Genomic DNA, 23,991 nt, shown 5'->3' with positions numbered 1-23,991 from the left:
TTGTGTTCAACTTTTTATTTTAGTAAAACCAGAATAAACAAAGCACGTGAAGTGCTAGCATCTAAAACTAATACAATAAACAACTACAAAACCTACAGTGACTTCAGGTCCAATGACTACACTCAGCAAGTTTAAACCAATCCTTATTTACTGGTTGATTAAAAAGGAATGTAAAAGTCACACATTATGGAATTACAAAGGTAACCACATGTTTGAGGACTGCAAATATGCCAGACAGTAAGTGAAAATCAAACCAAAAAAAACCACGCACATTAAACAAAACTCAAAACCTTTGAGAATGTGGACACTTCCTACCAGTATTTAAAGGTGTATCATTAATATTTTTAAGACAAGTGTATCAAAACCTTAGCAAATTTTAAGTTGCCAATTTTACTTTAAATTTTGTCAGAAAGTCACAGCCAATGCTGGGTCTGCTTAATAAGAACTCAAGTTTAACAGGACTCAACATTAAAAGTTCACACTACCCCAAAATATATTATTTCACATACGGTGACATTTAAGTGCCAGTGTTTTTGTACTGTCTTTTGGTCAAGTTTCTTTAAACTTTCAAAGAATCACTTTTAGGCTTACAAAAATAAATATTTGTCAAAATGTTCAATAAATATTACACAAACTAGCAGCAAAAAGTATCTAAAATCTGTCATGTGCAAACAGTTTCTTCATAACTATCATTCCATGGTCCCAAATAAAATTCTACAATATAGTTTATAAGCTGCATTCAACAATCTCCAAGAGATAAAATGAGATTGGAAGTTTAAGGACACATACAACAAGACATATGTGTGTGTGTGTGTATGTGTGTGTGTGTGTATATATGTGTGTGTGTGTGTGTGTGTGTATAAAATTCTCTGAATGTGCAATAAAATAAGTGCTTTGTAAAAAGTTATGGGCAAAGTATACAAGAGTCTAAATATATACCAACTGAAATAGCACCATAACAAATGACCTTAATACTGTCAACTGCACCTACTTAAAGTTTTAGAACAAGGCACAATACTCCTGAAAAATCTATTGCACTTTTAAGAAAATTTTACCTTCTTATGCAACCATAAAAATTAGTTTGTAAATATCACTGCTTTCTAACTATAAAATCAGCACAGAATTCCAAATGGCAGAGGCATTTTTAGTGATGGACAATCTTTGGCCAAATTTAGCAAAGAGAATATAAGTACAATGGAAACCTATGCAACTAAAAGAAGACTACAAGTGCACTATATAGAAATAACACTGGGTGCAGTTTAGTACATATTTCCAACCTGTGGGATCTCAAGGATTTGTTTGCTAAAATTTACTAAGTCTACAAGTGTAAGCCATTTGAACCTTTCAATACAGCTTCAATGGAGTAACATGAATTTGCATAAAGCTTGCTGTATAATTCTCCCTGCTTATATATTCTTGACCAAAAACTAACACTACCATGCAGTTCAGACCCAAATCCAACCAGGTCCATAAAGAGGACAAGGCATTCCTCATGGTCAGCCATTCTACCAATTCAATTTTAGTTATTGCAGGCATTAAGATAATCTAATTTCCTTCAAAACACTTTTTAAATCAAACATTAAACTTTCCCTATAATAGTACGCCCACACTCGAATAGCTTACAATTAATAAACATTGAAAGAGGAATTGCTGTATTTACTTGCATTCATTTTGAAGAGTGCCTTGAAAATGCATGGATATATTCATACCTGCTACTTCATCATGACTGAATGACATTTAACTACTACAAAGTTTCTAAGTGCTTACCCATGACAGAATGAGAAGTCAATTAGAACTTTAACATAGTTCATTTGGGCACATTAGAAACTAATTTTGCTTAAGATGTTCTTCTTCCCAGTCTACAAGTAAATATCCAAAAGTCCTAAGAAGCTACTGCCTAAATTATTTTTAATCTTATAATACTTACTGATAAATTGGTTAACGCCTATTAAGTTTATCACAGCTTTATGCAAAGGTTTGGTGTTAGCCCAAGTTCAGAAATTTATTTTGTCAAAACAATTGATACCTTGAGCATTACTCAGCCAAACAGAACATCAAAATAATAAGTTGTCTAAAGTTACAGTATATTAACAAACAAATGATTCTCAGTCACAAAATTATAAATGCAGCTTGGGATGGAAAATGAGCAGGATGGGAGTTAATCCAAGCTAGAGCGATTAAGTCTTTCAACCAACTTCTGAATGGGGCTGTTACTGTTCCTTTCTTCTTGTGACTTTGATCTTCCATAGCTTTTCAGGAGAATCACAGCTGGTAATGTACTGAAAGTTCTTAAACTACACGATACAGTCTGGCTAAGTTACATGTGGTTTCCATATTAACTTGTTTAAAAGGGTGATGTGACTGTAGAGCAGGTTTAATTGCCCCACCAGTCAACCCCCTGGGAATTATAATTCCCTCCATATCCGTCACTACTGTAGAAGCCTCCATAGCCACCTATTAAAAAATGTTTAAAGAGAGATTAGGTTAGCCACTGTAATTATCTCCCTTGTTTCTCAAGTACTTTAAGGCTCAAAGAAAAAAACTATATTGGATTTTGTGTTCTTTGGCAATAAAATTTCTTCACTATCACGCTAAAAAAGAGTAAGTGAATCCTGGCTAGTGTGTCTCAGGGGATAGAGCGTCAACCCTCACACCAAAGTGTCATGGATTGGATTCCCAGTCAAGGATATATACCCGAGTTACAGAATTGCTCAGTGACCCCACTCAGGATGTGTTTGGGAAGCAACAGTCGATGTTTATTCATATTAATGTTTCTCTCTCTTTCCCTGGACCCCTCTCATCCCTCCCTCCCACTACCTCTGAAAAGTAATGGGGGGAAAAATCCTTAGGTAAGATTAAACAAAACAAAAGAGTAAGGGGACAAAAGCTCCTTCCAAAGTTATAAAAGAGGAAAATTCATATTACCTCCACCAAATCCTCTGCTGCTGCTGTGACCTCCACCACCACTGCGGCTGCTGCTTGCACGGCCACTACTAAAGCTAGAACTGCTGGAACCGCTACTTTGTCGATAGTCTCTGGCACCAAATCCTCCACTGAATCTACTATAAAGAAAAACATTGTGTGATGGTTTATGAGAATGAAAATTCACACATCTAACTCCACTAAATCCCAATTTCTGATTTTTCAACCCATTTTCCATTGTGGTTCCAGTGTAAATAGTAGTAAGAATAAAGGCTCAAAACAATCTGTACCTCTTAGAACGTCCACGACTGCTACTCTTATAGTGATGTTCATAAGCCATATTTTCTAACCAAGACGGCACTTCTTGTTTAGCTTCAACAAGAAGGTCCAACAAATCCTTTGTAATATTTACATTTCTTTCGTTAAAAAATGAGGTGGCAAGGCCTATAAGAGTGAAAAATAAACAAAAAAAACATATAATGTAGGTTTCCATAAAGTAGCCTTGTATTGTTAAGCATGTAAAACATAAAAACTTAACATTATTTGCAATTAAACCCTTAGAAATTAAAACAAAAACTTTTAGTGTATGACAACTGATGTAAAAGGGGTCCCAGGTGCCCTTTGAAAATTAGTGTTCTAGTATTTAAGATTTTGTGTCAGAACATCAACTAAAAACACTTTACCGAGGTTTCCTACACGTCCCGTACGGCCAATCCGATGCACATATTCTTCAATATCACTTGGCAAATCAAAATTGATAACATGTTTTACATTGGAAATATCTAGTCCTCTTGCAGCCACCTAAAAAACAAACTTTGTTTTAAAAAAAGCAATATTCAAACATGCTTAAGAGCCCTGATCAGTTTGGCTCAGTGGATAGGTAGAGCATCGGCCTGAGGACTGAAGGGTTCTGGGTTCGACTCCAGTCAAGGGCATGTGCCTTGGTTGCTGGCACATCCCCAGTGGGGGGTGTGCAGGAGGCGGCTGATCGATGTTTCTCTCTCATCGATGTTTCTGACTCTCTATCCCCCTCCCTTCCTCTCTGTAAAAAAAAATCAATAAAATATATATATTTTTAAAAAAAACATGCTTAAGAAAAAATAAAAATATACACACAGCTGTAGCCACTAGAATTGGGCTTTTTCCTGAACGAAACTGGTAAAGAGCTTCCTCTCTATCTCTTTGTGATCGGTCTCCATGGATGCTGGTACAAGCATATCCTTCGTGGTATAAGAAATCCTCCAGAGAATCAGCACCCTTTTTGGTCTCCACAAACACTAAGGTCAGTGAGTCTTTCCCTGAAAATTATATATAAAAGTTTTATTAATTGCAACTTAGCATAAAGTATTGATTAGATCTAAGTATTTATCAGCTTAGTTATCTTCAACCTTAAGTAAGCGTGCACATTGGAATTAATTAAAATAAACTTTGTTTTAGGGCTTAGGGAAAGAAAGGTGGGCAAAAGGCAGGTTAGGAACTAGGTCCAAAAATATTGAACTTACACTATTATTATTATTTACTAGAGGCCCAGTGCACAAAATTCATACACAGTAGGGTCCCTAGGCCTGACTGGAGATCAGGGCCGATCTATGAGGTGACCAGCCAGATGATGGGGGGTTCTCCCCAGCTCACACCCACCTTGGAGCAGTCAGCTCACTGGCCCCGCCCCCTGCCGCCACCACCAGTCAGGGCCTGCAGGCTGGGGGCAGCTCCTGCATTGAGCACCTGCCCCCTAGTGGTCAGTCATGTCATAGCAACCAGTTGTTCCCTGTTAGATCAATTTGCATATTAGGGTTTTATACAGATAGATGATTTTACCTGTTGCATTTAAGAGATCAAGCAGAAATGACCGTTTGTCTAACTCTTCCACCCAAACTACTTTTTGTGTGATGTTCTCAGAGGTAGAGCCAACTCGGCCTACAGCCAGAAAGATATATTCATCCAAAAAATCACGAGCAAGCATCTGAAAAAGGGAAGAAACCCTAACATTATCTATTTCAGTTTTTCTAATTAACTGAAGAAAACGTATTACTTGTAAACAAAAAAGTCTTAAAAGAAGTATATCCAATACCTGTATTTCCTTAGGAAAAGTAGCACTAAACATCATGGTGTGGCGAACACCCTTTGGTGGCATAGTATCTTGTTCAACTATACGACGTATCTGAGGTTCAAACCCCATATCTAGCATCCTATCAGCTTCATCCAACACTAAGTATCTGTTATAAAAGATTCAGTTTAGAATTTTATGAAAAACTGATCATTGAGTATAGTTGTGTCTATAGTTATGTTAATATAGCCATTCTATAGTCTGCCATACATTTCAACACATGTGAAACACAAATACCAATGCACCAAACTAGCTATTATTTTTCCCAATGAATCATACAGGTTGGTTATAATTTTCAATAAACGTAAATGGTACTTGCCTTCTCCCACTACCATATCAAAATTACAATTAATCTACAAAAGCAACCATCCTACAGAACTGCCTGAAATGTAACTGAATGGAGTTCTACAACTAGGGAATTTAAAAAGCTACACTGAGACTGGCTGGAGGGGCAGAAACCAAGAAAGGCTAGTCTCACACCCACTTGTGGCAAATAAGAATCAGGAGGGATAGCTCCGCTCTGGAGGAGCCCCCATTGAGGAGGATGAGTCCCAGTCCCATTCCAGGCCATGTAGTTCTGGGAAATTCTCTAACTTCTGGCTGTGAAAACTAGTAGGGAATGTGGCTAAGATGGAGGGCTGCTGGATTCCCAGACAGTTCCTCTTCAAGGGTATGTGCAAAGACTTACTCAGATTTATTGGATCTGAGCTCCAGCACAGGGCAGCAGCCTGAAACGCAGCAGAGACATACAAGGAGGAACTGAATTGTTTGGCATCAGGATGAACACTTGGGGTCGAGTAAGGCATTTTCTCTTAAGTGCTGGCTATTATTCCCCTGAAAATCACTCCACGCAAAGCCCACAATTTCATCAACCTGGCTAACACGTTCTTTGACTTGCTCTGGTGGTTCACTGAAGCCTGCCCCACCCCGACTCAACAAATAGTTTCTAGGGGCTTTTCTATAGGAATTGCATGTGTTGGCTCATGCTTCAGATTTTCAACAAACAGAATTTGGTCTCTGTGTGCCCCATACCTCTTACTAATTGGCCTCAGGACAGGCACTAACAGCAATCAGGCTTGGTTTACAGCTTAATCTTACCCACCTAGACACCTCCATGCACAGCACAAGTAGTAGCCATCTGCAAATCTCATGCCAAGTGGCCCTGGACTACACCTCCTGGGAGGCCGCAAAGCCTGTACAACCAGTGGCCAGCTTCACACTACATTGAAGCACCACATAATCATCTCCAGAGACACACCCAAGGGGTAAATTCAGCAGGCACCAGAGCCCTGCTGAAATAAGTCCTGCTCTGTGGGGTTAGCCCCTGCATTACTGATCTTCCATCGTGGGTGGAGATTGGTGATTGCTGCCAGTCCTTACAGCTGACATGAGGATAATTATCTCACATTGATGTGCCAACAGCAATAAGGGCTCAACCACAAGAGGAACATGTACACAGCTTACATGGGGAGGAGGGCCACACCTCAAGTGCCCAGTGAGGGTAATCAGGGAGGCTGTGCCACTGTACCCTACAGTATACCTGTTAGGCCATGGTACCAAGGCCAGACATAGTATCTCTACCTAATACCTATGCCAGACAATAGAAACACAAGGGAGGCTGCTTCAATTGAGGAAACAAAGATGTCCAAATTGAAAGAACAGAACAATGGTGACAAGCAACCTAGTAGGTTAAGAGCTTAAAACACTGGTTATAAGGATGCTCACTGAACTTAGTAAGAACCTCAACAGCATAAAAAAAGAACCAGTCACAGAAATGAAGGATACACTAAGTGAAATGATAAATATTTTACAGAGAATCAACACTAGGGTAGATAAAGCTGAGAATCCAATAAGCAATTTGGAATAAAAGGAAGCAAAAAAAACCCACCTGACCAAACCAGCAATAAAATAATTTTTAAAATGCAGATAATGTAAGGAGCCTCTGCATTAATAAGTGTACCAACATTTGTATCACAGGGGTGCTTGAAGCAGGAGAAAGGGAGAAATTGAAATCCTATTTGAAAAAACGATGGAAATCTTCCCTAACCTAGGGAAGGGTATAGACATACAAGTCCAGGAAACATAGAGTCCAAAACAAGAGGAATCTAAAGAAGACCAAACCTCCGAAACCGGTTTGGCTCAGTGGATAGAGCATCGGCCTGCGGACTGAAAGGTCCCAGGTTTGATTCCGGTCAAGGGCATGTACCTGGGTTGTGGGCACATCCCCAGTGAGAGATGTACAGGAGGCAGCGGATCGATGTTTCTCTCTCATCGGTGTTTCTAGCTATCTCTCTCTCTTCCACTCTGTAAAAAAAAAAAATCAATAAAATATATATATATATAAAAAGAAGCCCAAACCAATACACATCATAATTAAAATGCAAAAGGTTAAAAACAGAGAATCTTCAAAACAGCAAAATAAAAGCAGTTAACTGCAAGGGAGCTCCCTTACAACTGCCAACTGATTTCTCATCAGAAACTTTGCAGGCCAGAAGAAATAAAAAATATTCAAAATAATGAAAATCAAGAACATACAACCAGGATTACTCAGCAAAGCTATTACTTAGATTCAAAGAACATATAACTAGCTTCCCATGCAAGAAAAAACTAAGAAATTCATCACTAGCAAACCAGTACTATTAATATATGAAATGTTAGAGTCTTCTTTAAAAAGAAAAATAAGATAAAAATATCAACAATGGCAACAAATTTATCAACAATTGAATCTAAAAAACAAAATAAAAAACAAAAAAGTAATTTTAATTTTCAATATATAAATTATTAAAATTACCTTTCCATCTTAAAAATATTAGTAAATGCTATAAAATGACCACTATTTTTTTAAATGTATACCCCATATATAAAAATTAACATACTTGCAGAAGTCTAATCCAATCTTTCCTCTTTCCATCATATCCACTAAACGTCCAGGAGTGGCAACTAGTAAGTGACATCCGCGTTCTAAGTCTCGAATTTGCTGACCAATATCAGCACCACCATAAACCACACAAGGACGAACTCTAGACCGGTATGAAAACTATAAGAAAAGAATTATTTAGGTGATCATAAGGCATTAGAATCAATAAAAATGCCAATTACCAATAAAATGTGTATTTACTTTTCTGGCTTCCTCATAGATTTGTACAGCCAATTCTCTTGTTGGGGCTAACACCAAGGAGATTGGATATTGTTTACGGCGTCCATACCTCCCAGTTTCCTAAGAAATAAGTACAATTTTATAAATTAGAATCAAAGACCTAAAACTTTTACTCTTTTTAAATGTCCTAACAAAATATTCCTTTTAAGAATCACATCAAAACAGAATTTAAAAATCCCACAAGTTTTCACTGAAGAAATAAACTGAAAAGAAAATGTACTGAAATGTAAAAAAAGTGTATTTGGTATAGTTTACGGAAAGATCTGAACAAGTATTTACAAAATGTTTTCAAAGAAATAACTAGTTTTACACAAAAACCTTTACCCTCACAGCCTTCAAAGCTTCGCCTGGACCATCTGTATAAATTTGACTCAAGATAGGCAAAAGAAATGCTGCAGTTTTTCCAGACCCTGTTAAAAAAATATTGGCATATTAAATTTGAATATTAATAAAGTGTTTCAAATGTTCTTTTAATAAAAGATAATTTACTTACTCTAATGCATAAGTTTTCTGGAAAATATGGTATATTTACACAGCTAAGCACATAATGCCAAATGACTTCTGTGATCCATTTTTTTAAAAAACATTTTTTATTGATTTTTAGAGAGAAGAGGGAGAGGAAGAGAGAGAGAAAAACATCAATGAGAGAAACATTGATCGCTGTCTTCTGCACGTCCCCTATCAGGGATGGAGCCCACAACTTGGGCATATGCCCTGACTGGAAATGGAACCGGGGACCTCAGGGTGTACTGATTGCACTGAATGATACCCAACTGAGCCACAAGTGGTCAAGGCAGGTGATCCCTTTTAAACAATGCAATATTCATTCCTTTGAATTTTAATTAGTACAAAGATACCATTTTGCCTATACTGGTATGAACTCCCATTTTAATACTTTTTTGTTATTATAAACTGTTGAAATGTAAACCATCCAACTTTCTGAAGTGTCTAAATTGTGAAGGGCTTTGTATGATAGTCTGTCTTGCTTTGTAAAATAAAAGCTAAAGGTCTAGCTGTTTCAATAAAATTTTAAAAAACGGGTGTTGGGTTTGGTCCTAGGCCCTAGTTAGATTTAAAAAAAAAAAAAATTCTATTTTTAAAAAAAAAAAAAATTCTATTTTTTAAAGAAGGAAATATATTAGCCATGACAGATGACTCAAGTTTTACAGATTAAACTACCTAAACCCTTCCATTCCCCAATTTCCAAAATACTAGATGGACAGCACCTTTTCCCCACCCACATTTTTATGGATCATAGGATCATCCAAGATATTATATTTCCTATTACAATTACATTCCCTCCACTGCATTCAAAATTTTCACCTTGTTACAATAATATGAGGGATGACAATTTTATACACAATTTCCCAAGATACCCTAGTTTGGATAAAAGGAACCAAAGAAACAACAACAACAACAAAAAGACAGCTCCATTTAATCTTCATCTAACTCAAAATAATGTTCCAAAAGAACTCATAATAGGACAAATTATATTCCATATATAATTATTTTTAGAGTAAACCAAGTTAAAATGAACTTTTATTCTTCATCAAGAGTGTTTACCTGTTTGGGCACAAGCCATCAAGTCTCTTTTTTCTTTGATAATAGGAATGGCATATTTTTGCACTGGAGTAGGACGAGTATAACGAGTAAGCTCAATGTTTCCCATGATAATTTCTCCCATTTCAATATCGTTGAACTGTCAAAGAAATTTAACTAGGTCAATCAGATACATATACAACTAGAAATGCTTTATCTGCTGAAATTTCTTTTATACCAGAGGTCCTCAAACTTTTTAAACAGCGGGCCAGTTCACTGTCCCTCAGACCGTTGGAGGGCCGGACTATAGTTTAAAAAAAACTATGAACAAATTCCTATGCACACTACACATATCTTATTTTGAAGTAAAAAAACAAAACAGGAACAAATACAATATTTGTATTTGCATGTGGCCCGCGGGCCGTAGTTTGAGGACCCCCGTTTTATACTAACATAAATACAAAAGTAAACAACTAACAGTCGAGTTGTGATTGAATTTACAGTTGCTTTGATTTTAGGCAAAGGTATCATAGTACTTATAAAGAAAACAGATTTCTGAGTCTCATGTACAATAAAAATGTTTTGAGTTATTATGTTTGGAAATTTTTCTACTCCAGGATTACTCATAATGGTGGCATTAATTTCAGTCTCTCCTTTTTCATAACTCAATGAAGTTTTTGGTAGTAACTTCAGAGAATTGAAAAAAAAATAAAACAATACAACTTACACTTTCAATATGTGGAGGACAGTTATTGCCGGTTGCCTCTACTGGAATATCATCATATTTCTCAAAATTAATCCCAGTGTTTCCTCCAGAAAATAGTTCCCTAAAATTAAATGATTATAACGTTACAATAAATAGTAAGTTTCATAACAATCAAAATACATTTCAAAAACTTACTGTTCCAAACGTTCACTTGGTGGAAGTTGTTTTGACCAATCATCATCATCTGATCTGTCACCCCATCGACTGTGTCCACTGCGATCAAATTTGCCAAAACCAGTCCTGTCACCACGACTGCCAATACCATCATAGTCACTCCGTCCACGATCATCAAACCTGAAAAGCACAAGCAATTGATCAGAGTATGTCATTTACCCAGTATCATATTACTACCTTTTAGGCAGGTACTCCTATATGAGTTGAATTGTTATTAACAAGTCCTTTTGAAAGATGTCAACAATTCAATTTTAATTTTCATTTGTGAAATAAGACTCTCTGCTTAATCAGTGGTTATTGTATAATATACATCTTTAATTATTTAAAAAATATATTTTATAACTATTTACAAAATTATTCAGCTTAAACAAATCTTACATGCTAAGTTTTATAATACTTACAACATATACTTTACATCTCCATTTTATAATAATCTAAATATACTTAATAGGAAAACAAGATATGAATGTCAACTATCCTGTTATATTTGGATATACAGGAAAAGCAACTTATGTGATAAGACTTAAGGTTTTTAGTTTTATTTGTGAAAAAAAAAACTGTACAAGAATAATCACAGATATTAAGATCTTAAGTTCCATTTTTCACAGTGGTACAGTCATTAGAATTGTCTAACTGCCACAGAGAACCCATAATTACATAAAAGTAACAGATCCATTATGCCAAATAGTGTGTTCTTATTGCGTGTAATTTGTGTATCAGAAATAAAAAACCTGGTAAGGACTGCTTAAAATCTGTAACAGAAAGATGGTCTATATTAAGGGAAAAAAAACATCGTAATTAAAGATCAAGGAAAGTACAAAGAATGAAAATATATCAAACAGTTGATTCCTAAGCTGCTACTGTACACATAGTGGCAAGCTAAGAATTTACCTTCCTCTTGATCCGCTTCCACGATCACTGTAGTAACTGGACTTTCCTCTTGAATCTCGAGACCCAAAACTGCTATAAGCATCTTTATCTTTACAACTCCACCCTGAACTGTCTTTATCATGGAATCCTTCCAAAAAAAGCAAAAATTAGAAGTTGACAATACTGTCATGAAAATTCCTATCTCTTCAACTAAGTGGTTATTCACAGCTAGCCTCTCTTAATGAGGGGTGAGGTAAAAGAAAAGAGACACAAAAATGTGAATGAGATTATTTTTATCAAACCATTGGAAAGATTTAAATAACTGGTTTGTATCAAATAGATTTTTTTTGTTGTTTTACTATATTTAATCCTCTTTTCCTATACAAATTGTATTAAGCAAAGTAACCTCAAGATCTAAAAACAATGTGCTGAATGATGAATACCACCCTGAGAGTTTAACAAATATAATGAAACAGCACAGCTGGTGTGGCCCAGTGGTTGACCATGGACCTACGAACCAGGAGATCAGGGCAAATGCCCAGCATGCCTAGGTTGCGGGCTCAATGCCCTGTAAGAGGCATGCAAGAGGCAGCCAATGAATGATTCTCTGTCATTGATGTGTCTATCTCACTCTCAGTCTCCCTTGCTCTCTGAAATCAATAAAAGTATATAAAAATAAAAACAAAAACTACACCTGAGTATTTAAAATAACTACTTGCCCCAGTTGGTTTAGCTCAGTGGATAAGAGCATCAGCCTGCAGACTTACGGGTCCAAGTTTTGATTCTAGTCCAGGACATATGAGGGCAGCAGAGGGCATGCAGGAGGCAGCCCATTATGATTCTCTCTTACCATTGATGTTTCTATCTCTCTCCCTCTCCCTTCCTTTCTAAAATCAGTAAAAATATGCTTAATAAAATAAAATGACAACTACAGATATAAATAAGAAAACATTTAGAGCAAATAGATTTTCCCATAGAAGATTAATTCTTAAAAATTCATAACCCACTTCTTAAATCATTAAAAATAACCTTTTTTGCCTTTGCCGGTTTGGCTTAGTGGATGGAGTGTCAGCCTGCGGACTGAGGGGTCCCAGGTTTGATTCCGGTCCGGGCCACATGCCTGTGTGTGGTTTGATCCCCGGTAGGGAGTATGCAGGAGGCAGCCAATCAGTGATTCTCTCTCATCATTGATGTTTCTCTCTCTCTCCCCCTTCCTCTCTGAAATCAATGAAAATTTATTTTAAAAAGTAAATAACCTTTGTATTTAGAAACTAAAATTGCTCAATCTATCATCATGGATGTCTCCAAGTTTTAAAGTTAATTCCTTTAGGTATTAACTTTCAGTATTGCCATAGTTCCTGTTTCAGTATTACCAAAATAATAAAAGAACCCTTATTGTATTTCATACTCATGTATATTGTTTTTCAAATTCTACGTGTCTAACAATATTGTGCTAGCTGTATAATCTTAGAATCAGGTATAAGAGGGGAAAAAGGAAACTCCCACTCTTGCCTTATTTCTCTATGGACATGACTCCAGAAGTCACCGATAAAAGAAAGGCAACAGGGTAAGCTCACTCAACAATTAAGTTTACATTCAAACATTTTATTACATGTTTTGCCATTTACAAATTAATGAATTTACTTCCCCTCTGCTTTATGGTTCCTTTAGTGGCCAGCCAGTTAACCAATAGCCTTTAGATTGTTAGCTTTTTAAAAATAATTTTTATTAACTTCAGAGAGGAGGGAGAGGCTGAGACACAAATATTAATGATGAAGAGACCTATTGCCACCTGCTGCATGTGCCCTACTGGGGACTGAGCCTGCAACCTGGCATGTGCCCTGATCAGGAATCCAACAAGTGATCTCTTGGTTCATAGGTCAACTCTTAACCACCAAGCCACACTGGCCAGGCAAGATTGTTATTTTTTAAGTTTCTTTCATTTCTTAACTTCCTAAGATACTGCTAAGTCCCTCTGTAACACTTAAATTTTGGATGCAGTCCAGCCAGATACAATGAAAGTACTCATGATAAAAGAAAACTCTGCAGTTACTTTAAAAAAGAATATTCCTATAATCAGCAAAGTGGTCACCTGGTAAACACATACAGACTTAAATGTTTCATGCTGTAAACTACAACTACATGTGAAGGAATAATACCCAAATATAATCTACATTTCATTTTTATCCCTTTCCAATTATACCTATACACACTATATTATCAACAATCTTCTTTCCTTTTGGCTTTACTTTCCCTTTTTGAAAATTTCATATCCCTATACAGCTCTTAAATTGTCATCCCAACAATGTCCTTAATAACCCAACAATATATTCTTAACGAGCCATCACTCTACATTAAAAATACAAAAAGATAACAAGAGAAAAAAAATGTGTATATGTTTCCCAAAGTTACCTTCAAGTTATCATAACCACCTACCTTTAGACGCTTCTCTGTTCCTTAAGTGAGGAGGTATATAGCGCCCTTCTAAAGAGAAAATGTAAAATTAAGTCTATCATATTCTTTAAAACACAGCATTTTATAAAAATGTCTATTTAAAAATACTAGAAAAACATTTTCAAAACTGCTTTTCTTTAAATACTTTGCTATAGGAAAAATATATAAAAATGGATTATGAAGGCCTGAAGCTGGAGGGGGTTCATGGGGGGTGCAGGAGGAAACATGTAATACTTTCAACATTAAAGATTTAAAAAAGCCGAAACCGGTTTGGCTCAGTGGATAGAGCGTCGGCCTGCGGACTGAAAGGTCCCGGGTTCGATTCTGGTCAAGGGCATGTACCTGGGTTGCAGGCACATCACCAGTAGATGTGCAGGAGGCAGCTGATCGATGTTTCTAACTCTATCTCTCTCCCTTCCTCTCTGTAAAAAATCAATAAAATATATTTAAAAAAAAAAAGATTTAAAAAATATATATTAAAAAGTGGTTATCCTTAGCTAAAATTTTTTTTAAATATGTGTATTTTTTTTTTATTGACTCCAAAGAGGAAGGGAGAAGGAGAGAGAGAGATAGAAACATCAATGATGAGAGAGAATCATTGATTGGCTGCCTCCTGCACATTCCCTACTGCGGATCAAGTCCCCAACCCTGGCACGAGGCCTTGACCAAATCTAACCCAGGACCCTTCAGTCCACAGGCTGACGCTCTATCCAGCTGGGGCCTTAATTAAAATTTTTATCCAAACCCCTACTCCAACCCCAAATGGGTGAAGAGAAGTAAGTTTGGAGCATGGATTAAAAAAGATCCTCAAACCAACTTGGTATTTGAGAAATGTTTTAAAAGGCTCTGCTATTTCAGGAGATTGTTAGATGAATTATAACAATAACATTTAATAAATATTACCATCACTATAACAAAATAACCTACAAAAAAAATACTAAATTAACTATTTTCAATTATCCCAAAAGAGTATTTCTTTTCTGGTAAAATTATCATACAATAAAAATACATAATAGCTGGGAAGAAAAAGTGCTTTCAACGAGGAATTGAGCCCTAGCCTGTTTGGCTCAGTGGATAGAGGACCCGCCTGCGGATTGAAGGGTCCTGGGTCCGAATCTGGTCAAGGGCATGGTCAAAAGGACATGCCTGGGTTGCAGGCTCGATCCCCAGTAGGGGGGCCTGCAGGAGCACCTGGATCAATGATTCTCTCATCATTGATGTTTCTCTCTCCCCCCCATCTCTGAATTCAATAAATATATATTTTTAAAAGGAATTGATAGTGTTAACCTTGTGATTAAGAAAAAAAAGGACTTAACCTACAAAGTAGAAGTCAACTATTAGCTAAAAATCAAAATTTTAATAGTCTCTTTTTGTGTTAAGTATAATTAAGTCCTTATAATAACCATATAATAGCAAATCAAGATGCAATGAATTAACCAAATTAAAAAAGGCTTTTCAGAATACCCACTGCCTTCTTGTAAACCTAACCCCTACTCCAACCATCCTAATGCCGCGACCCTTTTAATACAGTTCCTCATGTTGTGGTGACCCCCAATTTCATTGTTACAAATTGAACATAATTAAAGCATAGTGATTAATCACAAAAACAATATGTAGTTATGTATGTGTTTTCCCATGGTCTTAGGGGACCCCTGTGGAAGGTTGTTCAACCCCCCAAAGGGGTCACGACCCACAGGTTGAGAACCGATGTTGTAAATCTTGATACAAGCTGAGATCTTGCTGCCAAATAATAAACCACCAAGTTCCTTTCCCTAGCCAACATTAAACTATTAAGTCTCAAAAATAAGTAAGTAAATCTATAATAAAAGGGTAATATGCTAATTAGATGGGACATCCTTCCAGATGTCAGGATGAAGCCCAAGTCCTGGGTGCCTGCTGGCAGCGGAGGAGGAAAGCCCGGGTCTCGGAGGGAAGCTGGTGTTGGCAGGCAGGGGTAATTTCTGTGCATCAGGCCTTATTATATTAATAAAACACCTCCCTCTTTTCATAATATCTTCATTTCAAAAGGTTTTAACTTGGCTGACATTTTAATTCTAACTACTACCCAAGAATCAGAACAATCTACTTATATCATTAAGTCTCCAGTTCTTTATGGGAAATGAATAGCAGTAGCTATAGCACATAAATGTACAGGTTCTCTTTATTAGATAGAACACATTTCAGGTCAACTCACAAGAGAAATAGACACATCCTAATCTCTTTCATGCTTGGCCACAATTTATACTGGAGGTATATGATTAACTGTTTCCTCTCAAAAAAGAACCACGCAGTTTATTATCCAGAATACTTCAAAATTTACACGTAAAAAAGGAGGAAATTTTTAAACTTAAAATTAGAAAGTTACAATGACATATTAACATTAAGTACTAATAAAGATTCTAGACAACAAAATAATTTTTACTTACTGCTTGCTGTACTTCCTCCTTTACTCTGATTATCAGAAGTGTTCAGGTCTAGACCAGCAAACTAGGAGAGAGATGTTAACAGTTCACATGTTGATACACTATGCGTGCTGGGGAGTGGGGGCAGTGTCTAGTATAGATAGCCTTACAAAAGAAAAATCAAGTCCTAAAATCCAATTCTACACAAGTAGCATTCACTGGCTAGCTGCCCTGTCTGCCATTCTGGCTGTAAGAATGCTTTTTAAAGTCTACAATAAAAGGGTAATATGCTAATTAGACCGGACATCCTTCCTGACAAAGCCGGCTGCCTGCGGGTGGCCCAAGAGAAGCCCGCCCAGGTACTGGTGCCTGCAGACAGCTGGAGAAGGGAAGCCAGCCGGGGTCCTGGGTGCCAGGGGGAAGCCGGTGCCAGCAGCTGGGAGAAGGAAGACCTATTACTGCACAAATTTTCATGCATTGGGCCTCTAGTACTGTATAATACTTGCAAAATACGTTCATTAGAAACAAATTTTCCTGTAACAACTATGCATAGTAAAAGTTCTGCAATAACCAAACTAAAGATCTACCTGAAAAACATTAGGGCAGTTTGGAGGTTAATTTCTTTACCCACTGAAGATTATGCAACTGTTTTTAATTTGGATAAATTCCTAAGAAGCCACACCACCACCCATCATATAGTGAGAGTACTTTGCCATTTCATTTAGCGCTGCGTCATTTGCCACACTATTTAGACAGTACTTATTTTTTCTATTTTGGAGATGAGACAAGCACAGAAAACTTGCTGGTACTAAATGGCACAACTCACGTTCCAAACTTTCAAAAGAGATCTTTAATCTCCGTTCCTATCTGTCCCTTTACACTGATGGATTTTAATATCATAGGAAAAAGAGGATCTTTGTTCTACTTACTGCATTATGTAATATGTAACCAAGAACCATTTATAAGCAGTATAATAATCATACATGCCAAACATTAAGTTTTAAAAAGCACAAAACACCAAAATAAAAAGCAAGCTTGCCACCTGTTTGCAAAGGAAATAAACACTGCATTAAAAAGTTCAAGATACTTTCAAATTACATGAACCATGAATTAAGATATTATTCTTTAAATTATCGAACTTTTCCAGATTAAATTAGCTTGATACTAAATTCAAACGACAGAGAGCACAATTTAACAAAAGGATTCTAGCTACACAGAAATCGTTACAAATGCGATCTCTATACTGATATCAGATGTTCTATATATACGCTTTAACATACTAAGCCTGAACACATTGCACGTGTTAACAATATAATTAGTGGGAAAATATCCTAAAAGAAGCAGACCTTCAAATTCTGCAAATAAGTTACACAGTAAAATGTATAATCTATTTGTGTCATTAAACTTTGTTTTACAATTCAGAAGTTTGTCAAACATTTTTTTGTAAATGGTTTATATCCTACAACAGCAATTTTCAATTGGTGTGCCTTAAGTATTTTTAAAACCTGATATTCAGTGAGGGGCACTGAATTCTTTTCCCTTAGATTGAAAAAACAAAACACACACACATCCTACAAAAAAAATTTTAAAAGCATCTTTTTGGTATGTGGCAGAATTCTAGTCATTAGTTTATGCTTTTCATGAGTTGAAATAGACTGAAAATGCTATCCTAAATCAAATCCAGCTACTAAACGTTTAAGATAGATTCCAAGACTAGGTAGTTCACTTATAGTGTCTAAAGGACTCACTGGTGACTTTCTCTGGAAGCAATGCCAGAGTAAGGATATCAAAATCTCCTGCTTTGGAAAACAAGCCTCTAACACATATTTTCAGATCACATCCCAATCCCCACTCCCAAACTTCAAAAGAAAAGAGAACAAGCTATGGCTTTATCCTACTTCAACGTTTTTCTCAAGCACGACAAAGTTAGGAACAAAAACTTCACCTGTCCTCATAATGCAAAGGCTTTTCCTGATAAATTCCGGAGTCAAATGCCTCACACATGCAACTTACTGTAAACCTCCCCCACCACCACAACGCAGGATCCCCGGCTAAAATGGCCATTCAATTACTGAAAATGTGAAAAAAAAAAAAAGGTAGTTCCACTCTGTAACACCCAGAGCAATGCCATCCAGGGTCCAACTTTCATTATCTGTAGGTACTGGTAAAAAGCAGCGCTCGACGGCCATTTTACCCACCGCCCCCTATCCCTTTCCGCTTTTCTGCGTCGCAAAACTTTTCACTCCGGAAACAGCCTCATTCGCCGTACCACCCAGCGGCAATAGCCCGTAGGAGAGAGCAAGATAGCCATTTGGTGATCTATTTTAGTCAATTGCCAACCGGAGTCTCACATGCCCGGGCTTTCTGTTAGTGTACTTCCGCCATTATGCCAGTTCCCCTCACCCCACATTCCGTGGCCGAAAACCACCTTCCACCTACGTGTGAACGACGTCTCAGAGCCTAAATCAGAGCCGGTCAATGAAAGCTAACCTCAATACAAAAAAAAAGCTTTGTCGTAACCTATATCCCATCACTGGTCAATTGATGACCGTGCCAAGCACACAAAAGCCGCCAATTCCGCGGCCGAGTTACAGCTAGGCCCAAGAAACCGTTACAAACAACATTACCGCTACCGAAGGTCTTTTCTCTAAGCAGCCTCCACAAAGTTTAATAAACCTACTTTCTTTCCCCAACCGCCCACCGTAACACCCCCGCAAGCCACCAGGAACTAGGATAAGGTAAAAGGCGGTGGTTAGTTATCACTACGCCACAAACCACGTTAAACAAGAAAAAGGGTTCCACGAATGCTGTCCGTAGACAATTTTGGCTTACCTGCTTGTTTAACTCGAGCGCGTTTTCCACCGCCGCATGCCTCATGCCTGAAGAGAGGCGAGGATCCGGAGTATCCGACGGCTGATCCAGTTCGTCGGAATATCTACAGCTCCCTAAGGTAGAAAACTTGGCCAAAGCCGCAGTATACTGACGGCAAGGGCTTAACGTCACGACCCCTGCCTAGACCACCACCAACTGCTTTATTTCTACCGTTACTTCTAACTCCCGTTCTTCCACTCAAAACGTCGCGAGATTTCCTGGTTAATCTCGTTCCCAAAGCTCTCAAAACTCGCGATAGCTTTGTTAAAGCGGGAGAATCTTAAACATAGGGTTAAAATATCCTCTTCTTTCCCACCCTTCTTTTTACCCTCCCAGTTTCCCTCCTTCCTCTAACTTTCCCTTTATCTTCCCCTTTATCTTCCCTTTCAGTTCCTGAAATCGTAAATTTCTTAAAACCTCACTGTTCTAACTAGACCTCGCCCGTATTTGGGAAGCTTTACCAAAGTCGGAACTAGTCCAAAATGCACTACAACCGAGTAAATAGATACCTTTATACAGCGACCAACGATGACTTCAGTAGTATTTTCTGTCTGGAGAGGTGGAAGACGAGTCAGTGGACGCAGGCACTCTGCGGAGGGAGGACGGAAAGCAGAGGTGGAAACCGCAGGTCGTCCGGGCGGCCGAAGCAGCCCGGCGTTAACGGCTCCCGCTGCCGGGGCTCGTCCAGGAACCCCAGGCTTCTGCGGTTTCCGAGCCGGGACTGAGCATTTATAGCTCTCGGCCGCCGCGTCACGTGGTGAGCGAACAATGAAACAATTGTAAGGCGAATGACGCTAGTTAACTCATCTCCCTGGAGACCTGCCCCCCTCCCCTCAGCCTTTACTCCCTCCCCTCCCCCCACCCCCTAACTGCACTGCATTCAGGTTACAATAGGGTTTTCGATTCCTCCAGCGGTCCAGGTCCTGTGGCTGCTAGTGCTTCACTAGACACAGGGCCCTAGGGATAGTGAACGACCCTCTTGGAGGCCAAGGGGCTCAGGTCTTTTTGTGGCTGGGTGGAATCAGCCAGCCAAAGAAATTCTGATGTTACCAAACCAAGCTCCAAGTGACCCTCAGGCTACTGCAGTGGGTGGTAAATGGAAGGAAATAGCTCTCTTCTAGGTACCTTACTCCGTATTCAGCACTATATGATCCTCAAATGTCAGAAAACGTATTCAGTACTGGATCCCTGATTTTGAGTGAGAGGCAGCAGGTGCACAGTCCTTAAATGCGCTTCCATTTCTCTTAGCTTTACATATGCACCATGCTTGATCAAGGTCTCCTGCTGCTACCATTGTGATAAGGTCCATTCTCAAAACACGATAGAGAAACTTTTGCTTTTTTAGTTTCAAAATTGAAAGATGATTCTAACAATTTACTTTCTCAACTTATCAGCTGAATCAAATAACCCTTCTTATAGCAAATATTTTCCTAACATTTTTATCATGCTGAAATTAAATTCATAGACAATATAAATTAAAACGACTGATGCACAATTTCTCCCCCAAATGACCTACTTGTAATAAAAATAATTATATTTAAATAGCAAATATGTAAATGTTCTACACTATCATGCTAATAATAGTCTCGCATTTGTCCCATTTGGCAATAGAAATAAAATCTGTTCATACCTCCTGTATATAGTGTCACCTGTTGCTGGTATTATTTCAAAAAAGGTGAAAACAGTAAGTTTACCTTAATTATGGAGTAGTTGCAAAAAGTCCTCGGGAGAAAAATCCCAGTATGTTCAGACTGGTTAAAAATATTTTGCTTATGTTGTTAAACAAAATTCACCTAAATTGATTGATAAAATTGGCATTATCCAAGTACTCATGAATCCCATCAAGCAAAAAGGAGCTCAGGAGCTATACAAAATGAAAGGCTTTCATAGGCAGAAGGAATAAAGTTAATTGTTTCAGACAAGGTTACCCCTCTTTAGGGGACACAAAAGGAGTCCATCCAGTGACTTACCATACTTACCAATTGTTAGGTCGGAGAGAGCCCAGGTTCGGATACATGCAGACATGTGATGAGACAATGGACTTCCCCTGGAATTTCTCACAGATCAATGTGCCACACACAGATACTGGCTTCTCCACGACCCCCTGCAGCTGAAACTTCCTCAACTGCATACCTCAGCTCATGTCCCCACCCCTCACCCAACCGCAGTATAAAAAAAGCGCCCCCCTCCCTGTTGGCGTGAATCCACGTGCCCTGTCCTGGGGGTACGTGGGTCTCCCTGGGACGCAGAATAAACCTTTTCCTTTCCTTTCTTTTCTGATTCACTGGACTCTATTTCTTGCGCCGCCTCCTGAGCCACCTAACCTAACATTTGGTGCCTTGAAACCCGGGTGGCACGAGCACTCCCTTTGGCCGTTCCTCCACGGCTCTGGGTGCCCGCCTCTCCCTCCTCGTGGCTCTGGACCCACCAGGACCTCATCTCTTCAGCTCAGCAACTTTTCCCAGTTCGGCAGCATCAGCGGTGAGTCCCGCCCCGCCCCGTGCTGGTCCCATGTGGCCGTCTGCCCAGCGGCATCTCTGTCCATAAAACGTGGCCACGTCAGAGATTGCCTCTCCGGACCCTTCCAGGAAGGCTCCTCCAGACCTGGGGGGTAGCAGGGACGCCTCTACCTGCCCACGGTCCCTCCGTAGCGTGGGTGAAACCGCTGGGACGCCAGCCTTTAGCCCCGCTACAGGCCACGGGGATCAAGCACAGGGGGATTCCAAATTCCAAACCTGACCTGAGCACACCTCTAGGGTGCCGGCTCACCCATCTGGCTAAACACGGGGCCTGTCCCGGACCCTCGTCCTTTTTCTGTCATGGCCCCAGTATGAAAACGGGACCCTGACTTTACCATCACACCGACCTCAGTAATTTCTGCCAGCGAACTGGGAAATTTGCCCAAGTCTCTCTCTCTCAGTCTCTCAGCCTCTCTCCATCTCTCTGCGTTCCCCGTCCCTCCCCCAAAGTTCCTTCAGCCATCTCTCCTCACTCCGCCCTTCCTCCTCCCTCCGGGCTGTCCCTGCACCGCCGAGCCTGAGGTGTGTGCGGTGCATGTGGGGGTGGGTTCATGTGCTGTGTGTGGGACGCGGCGACGGCACCGCCATCGTCTCCGCGTCCCCCCACCCCCTCCACCGGAGAACTCCCCCTTCACCCTTCCCAAAGGCCGGCATAAGCCCCTGTCCTGCTGGACCCTCCTCCAGCCACACCTTCTTCCACCTCCCACTGATCCCGCCTCCCCTCTTCCCCCCGCCCCACTGTGGCCGAAACTCAAACCACCTTTTACAACCCCAGTCCCTGCACGCTGCTGACGCCACCGCAAGCACTGTGCCCCTTTCCCCATTCTGCTGCCGCGCAGTGAGTCCATCCGCGCACCACCTCAGCCGCTAACGCTGTAGCCGCTGGGGGAGCCGGCAACTCAAGTCCCCTGCCGCCCTGCCCCTGCCTGCTTTCCCAGTCGGCACACACGCGTCCCGTAGGCGCTACCTCCCTTCTGTCCTTCCTCCTCCGTTCTGCCCCTGGGAGGTTGCGGCTTTTAAACTCAACTGCCGATACCTCTCCCAAGCCCACCCAGGCACCTCTCCCGCTCTCTCCCCTCCCGTCACAGGCCTGCCTTAGTAACCCGTACCCCACGCAGTGCCCTCTGTAAGGTCTAACCGCCCGCCTTCCTCTGTGTGCTCCGCCGAAACTCTGCCACCATGACTGCCAGCACTTTAGTTCACAGGTGGCCGGCCAGTTCCCTTTGCGAGAGGTTGCAGCTGTGCTCTCTTCAGGCCCTCTTAACGAGAAGCTTCCTTCTCCCCTAGAGCCCAAATCCTAAGAACGTCAGCGCCAAAACAGCCTCTTCCATTTCTGCGCCCATTCTACCCCTGCCCTAGTCCCGCCCAGGAACTGAGGGCATAGTCTGAATCTATGCCCCCCACTCTCTAACCCGACCTTTAAGGTCTTTATTAGTCCTCAAACCCAGGTCCGAGATCGAGTGAAAAATGGCCTTGAAGGTTCTTAATGCCCTGGAGGAGCAGGCACAGTCAGAATGGGAGGCCTGCCTTCCACAGGAGGTAGACCTGCAGACACGCCTTAGTTGTTTGTGGCCCTGAGGTTGAGGGCAGCCGCCATGGCCCCAATGGGGCTGTGAGCGGTGGGGGTGCAACGAAAGGAATGCCACCAGAGAATGCTTCAAATGCGGAAATGAAGGCCACTGGGCAATGCAGTGCCCCTGGCCCCGAGCTCCGACCAAGCCCTGCCCGGCATGCGGTCAAAATGGTCACTGGAAGAGTGACTGCCCCTGGAAAAGTGGTGGACCCTTTACGCCTCAGCGTGAAAGGACCACCCTTCCAGGAGGCCATGACGCACCGCCACTGGCCATGCTGGGACTGGCTGAAGACTGAAGACGCCCAGCCTTGATGACCCCGTCATCCTCGCCATGCTCAGGGCTGCACTGAAGGCCACCGGTCACCTTCCCGGTTGACACGGGGGCTGCCTTCTCTGTCCTGCTCTCCTTTTTAGGGCCCCTTTATCCTTCCAAGATCTCGGACATGGGTATTGACGGCAAATCCACCTGACCTCCGGCCACCGGACCCCTTCCCTGCCTCCTTGATGATAGCATGCCCCATGCCCCTGTCAGGACAAGACATCCTCACCATCCTAGTGGCCACTCTGCAGTCACTCTGAGCCCTTCAGCTTCCCTGCTCCTCCCACTCCTGGCCCCCTCCCTTTACAGGGACGCAGA

At 40.2% G+C, this 23,991-nt stretch overlaps 1 protein-coding gene across 3 annotated transcripts; it reads right to left on the bottom strand.

Moving 5' to 3' along the window:
- LOC132225536 (ATP-dependent RNA helicase DDX3X-like) lies at positions 1-19,982 on the bottom strand. 3 transcript variants are annotated; one of them, XM_059680629.1, is made up of 18 exons: positions 19,772-19,982; positions 19,224-19,370; positions 16,416-16,476; positions 13,972-14,019; positions 11,557-11,683; positions 10,627-10,785; positions 10,453-10,552; positions 9,750-9,885; positions 8,511-8,596; positions 8,148-8,246; positions 7,906-8,066; positions 4,994-5,138; positions 4,741-4,885; positions 4,039-4,220; positions 3,606-3,723; positions 3,213-3,366; positions 2,926-3,062; positions 1-2,454 (listed from the first exon to the last, which is right to left on the bottom strand). In XM_059680629.1, exons 2-18 carry the CDS (start codon positions 19,266-19,268, stop codon positions 2,375-2,377), a joined length of 1,983 nt encoding a protein of 660 aa, XP_059536612.1. In that variant the 5' UTR covers positions 19,269-19,370; positions 19,772-19,982; the 3' UTR covers positions 1-2,374. The 3 variants fall into 3 exon arrangements, with proteins under 3 accessions (XP_059536612.1, XP_059536611.1, XP_059536613.1); XM_059680628.1 differs by lacking the exon at positions 19,772-19,982 and having other exon boundaries at positions 2,926-3,059; positions 19,224-19,545; XM_059680630.1 differs by lacking the exons at positions 11,557-11,683; positions 19,224-19,370; positions 19,772-19,982 and having other exon boundaries at positions 10,453-10,785.
- Positions 19,983-23,991: the final 4,009 nt, after the last annotated feature.

This window comes from Myotis daubentonii, chromosome Y, assembly GCF_963259705.1.
Source record: "Myotis daubentonii chromosome Y, mMyoDau2.1, whole genome shotgun sequence".
Taxonomy (NCBI): Eukaryota; Metazoa; Chordata; class Mammalia; order Chiroptera; family Vespertilionidae; genus Myotis; species Myotis daubentonii.
Note: the sequence above shows the minus strand (reverse complement) of the source record. Positions and strands in the feature narration are given on the sequence as shown.

What these genes read in the sequence shown, in the direction of transcription:
- LOC132225536 (XM_059680629.1), bottom strand. Translation starts at nt 19,268, where the DNA reads ATGAGGCATGCGGCGGTGGAAAACGCGCTCGAGTTAAACAAGCAG. An exon ending in GGAAGCGGATCAAGAGGAAG is followed by an intron (nt 10,786 to 11,556) that starts GTAAATTCTTAG and finishes TGTGCTTTTCAG; the next exon opens with GTTTGATGATCGTGGACGGA. An exon ending in TCTATGAGGAAGCCAGAAAA is followed by an intron (nt 8,067 to 8,147) that starts GTAAATACACAT and finishes CTTTTCTTATAG; the next exon opens with TTTTCATACCGGTCTAGAGT.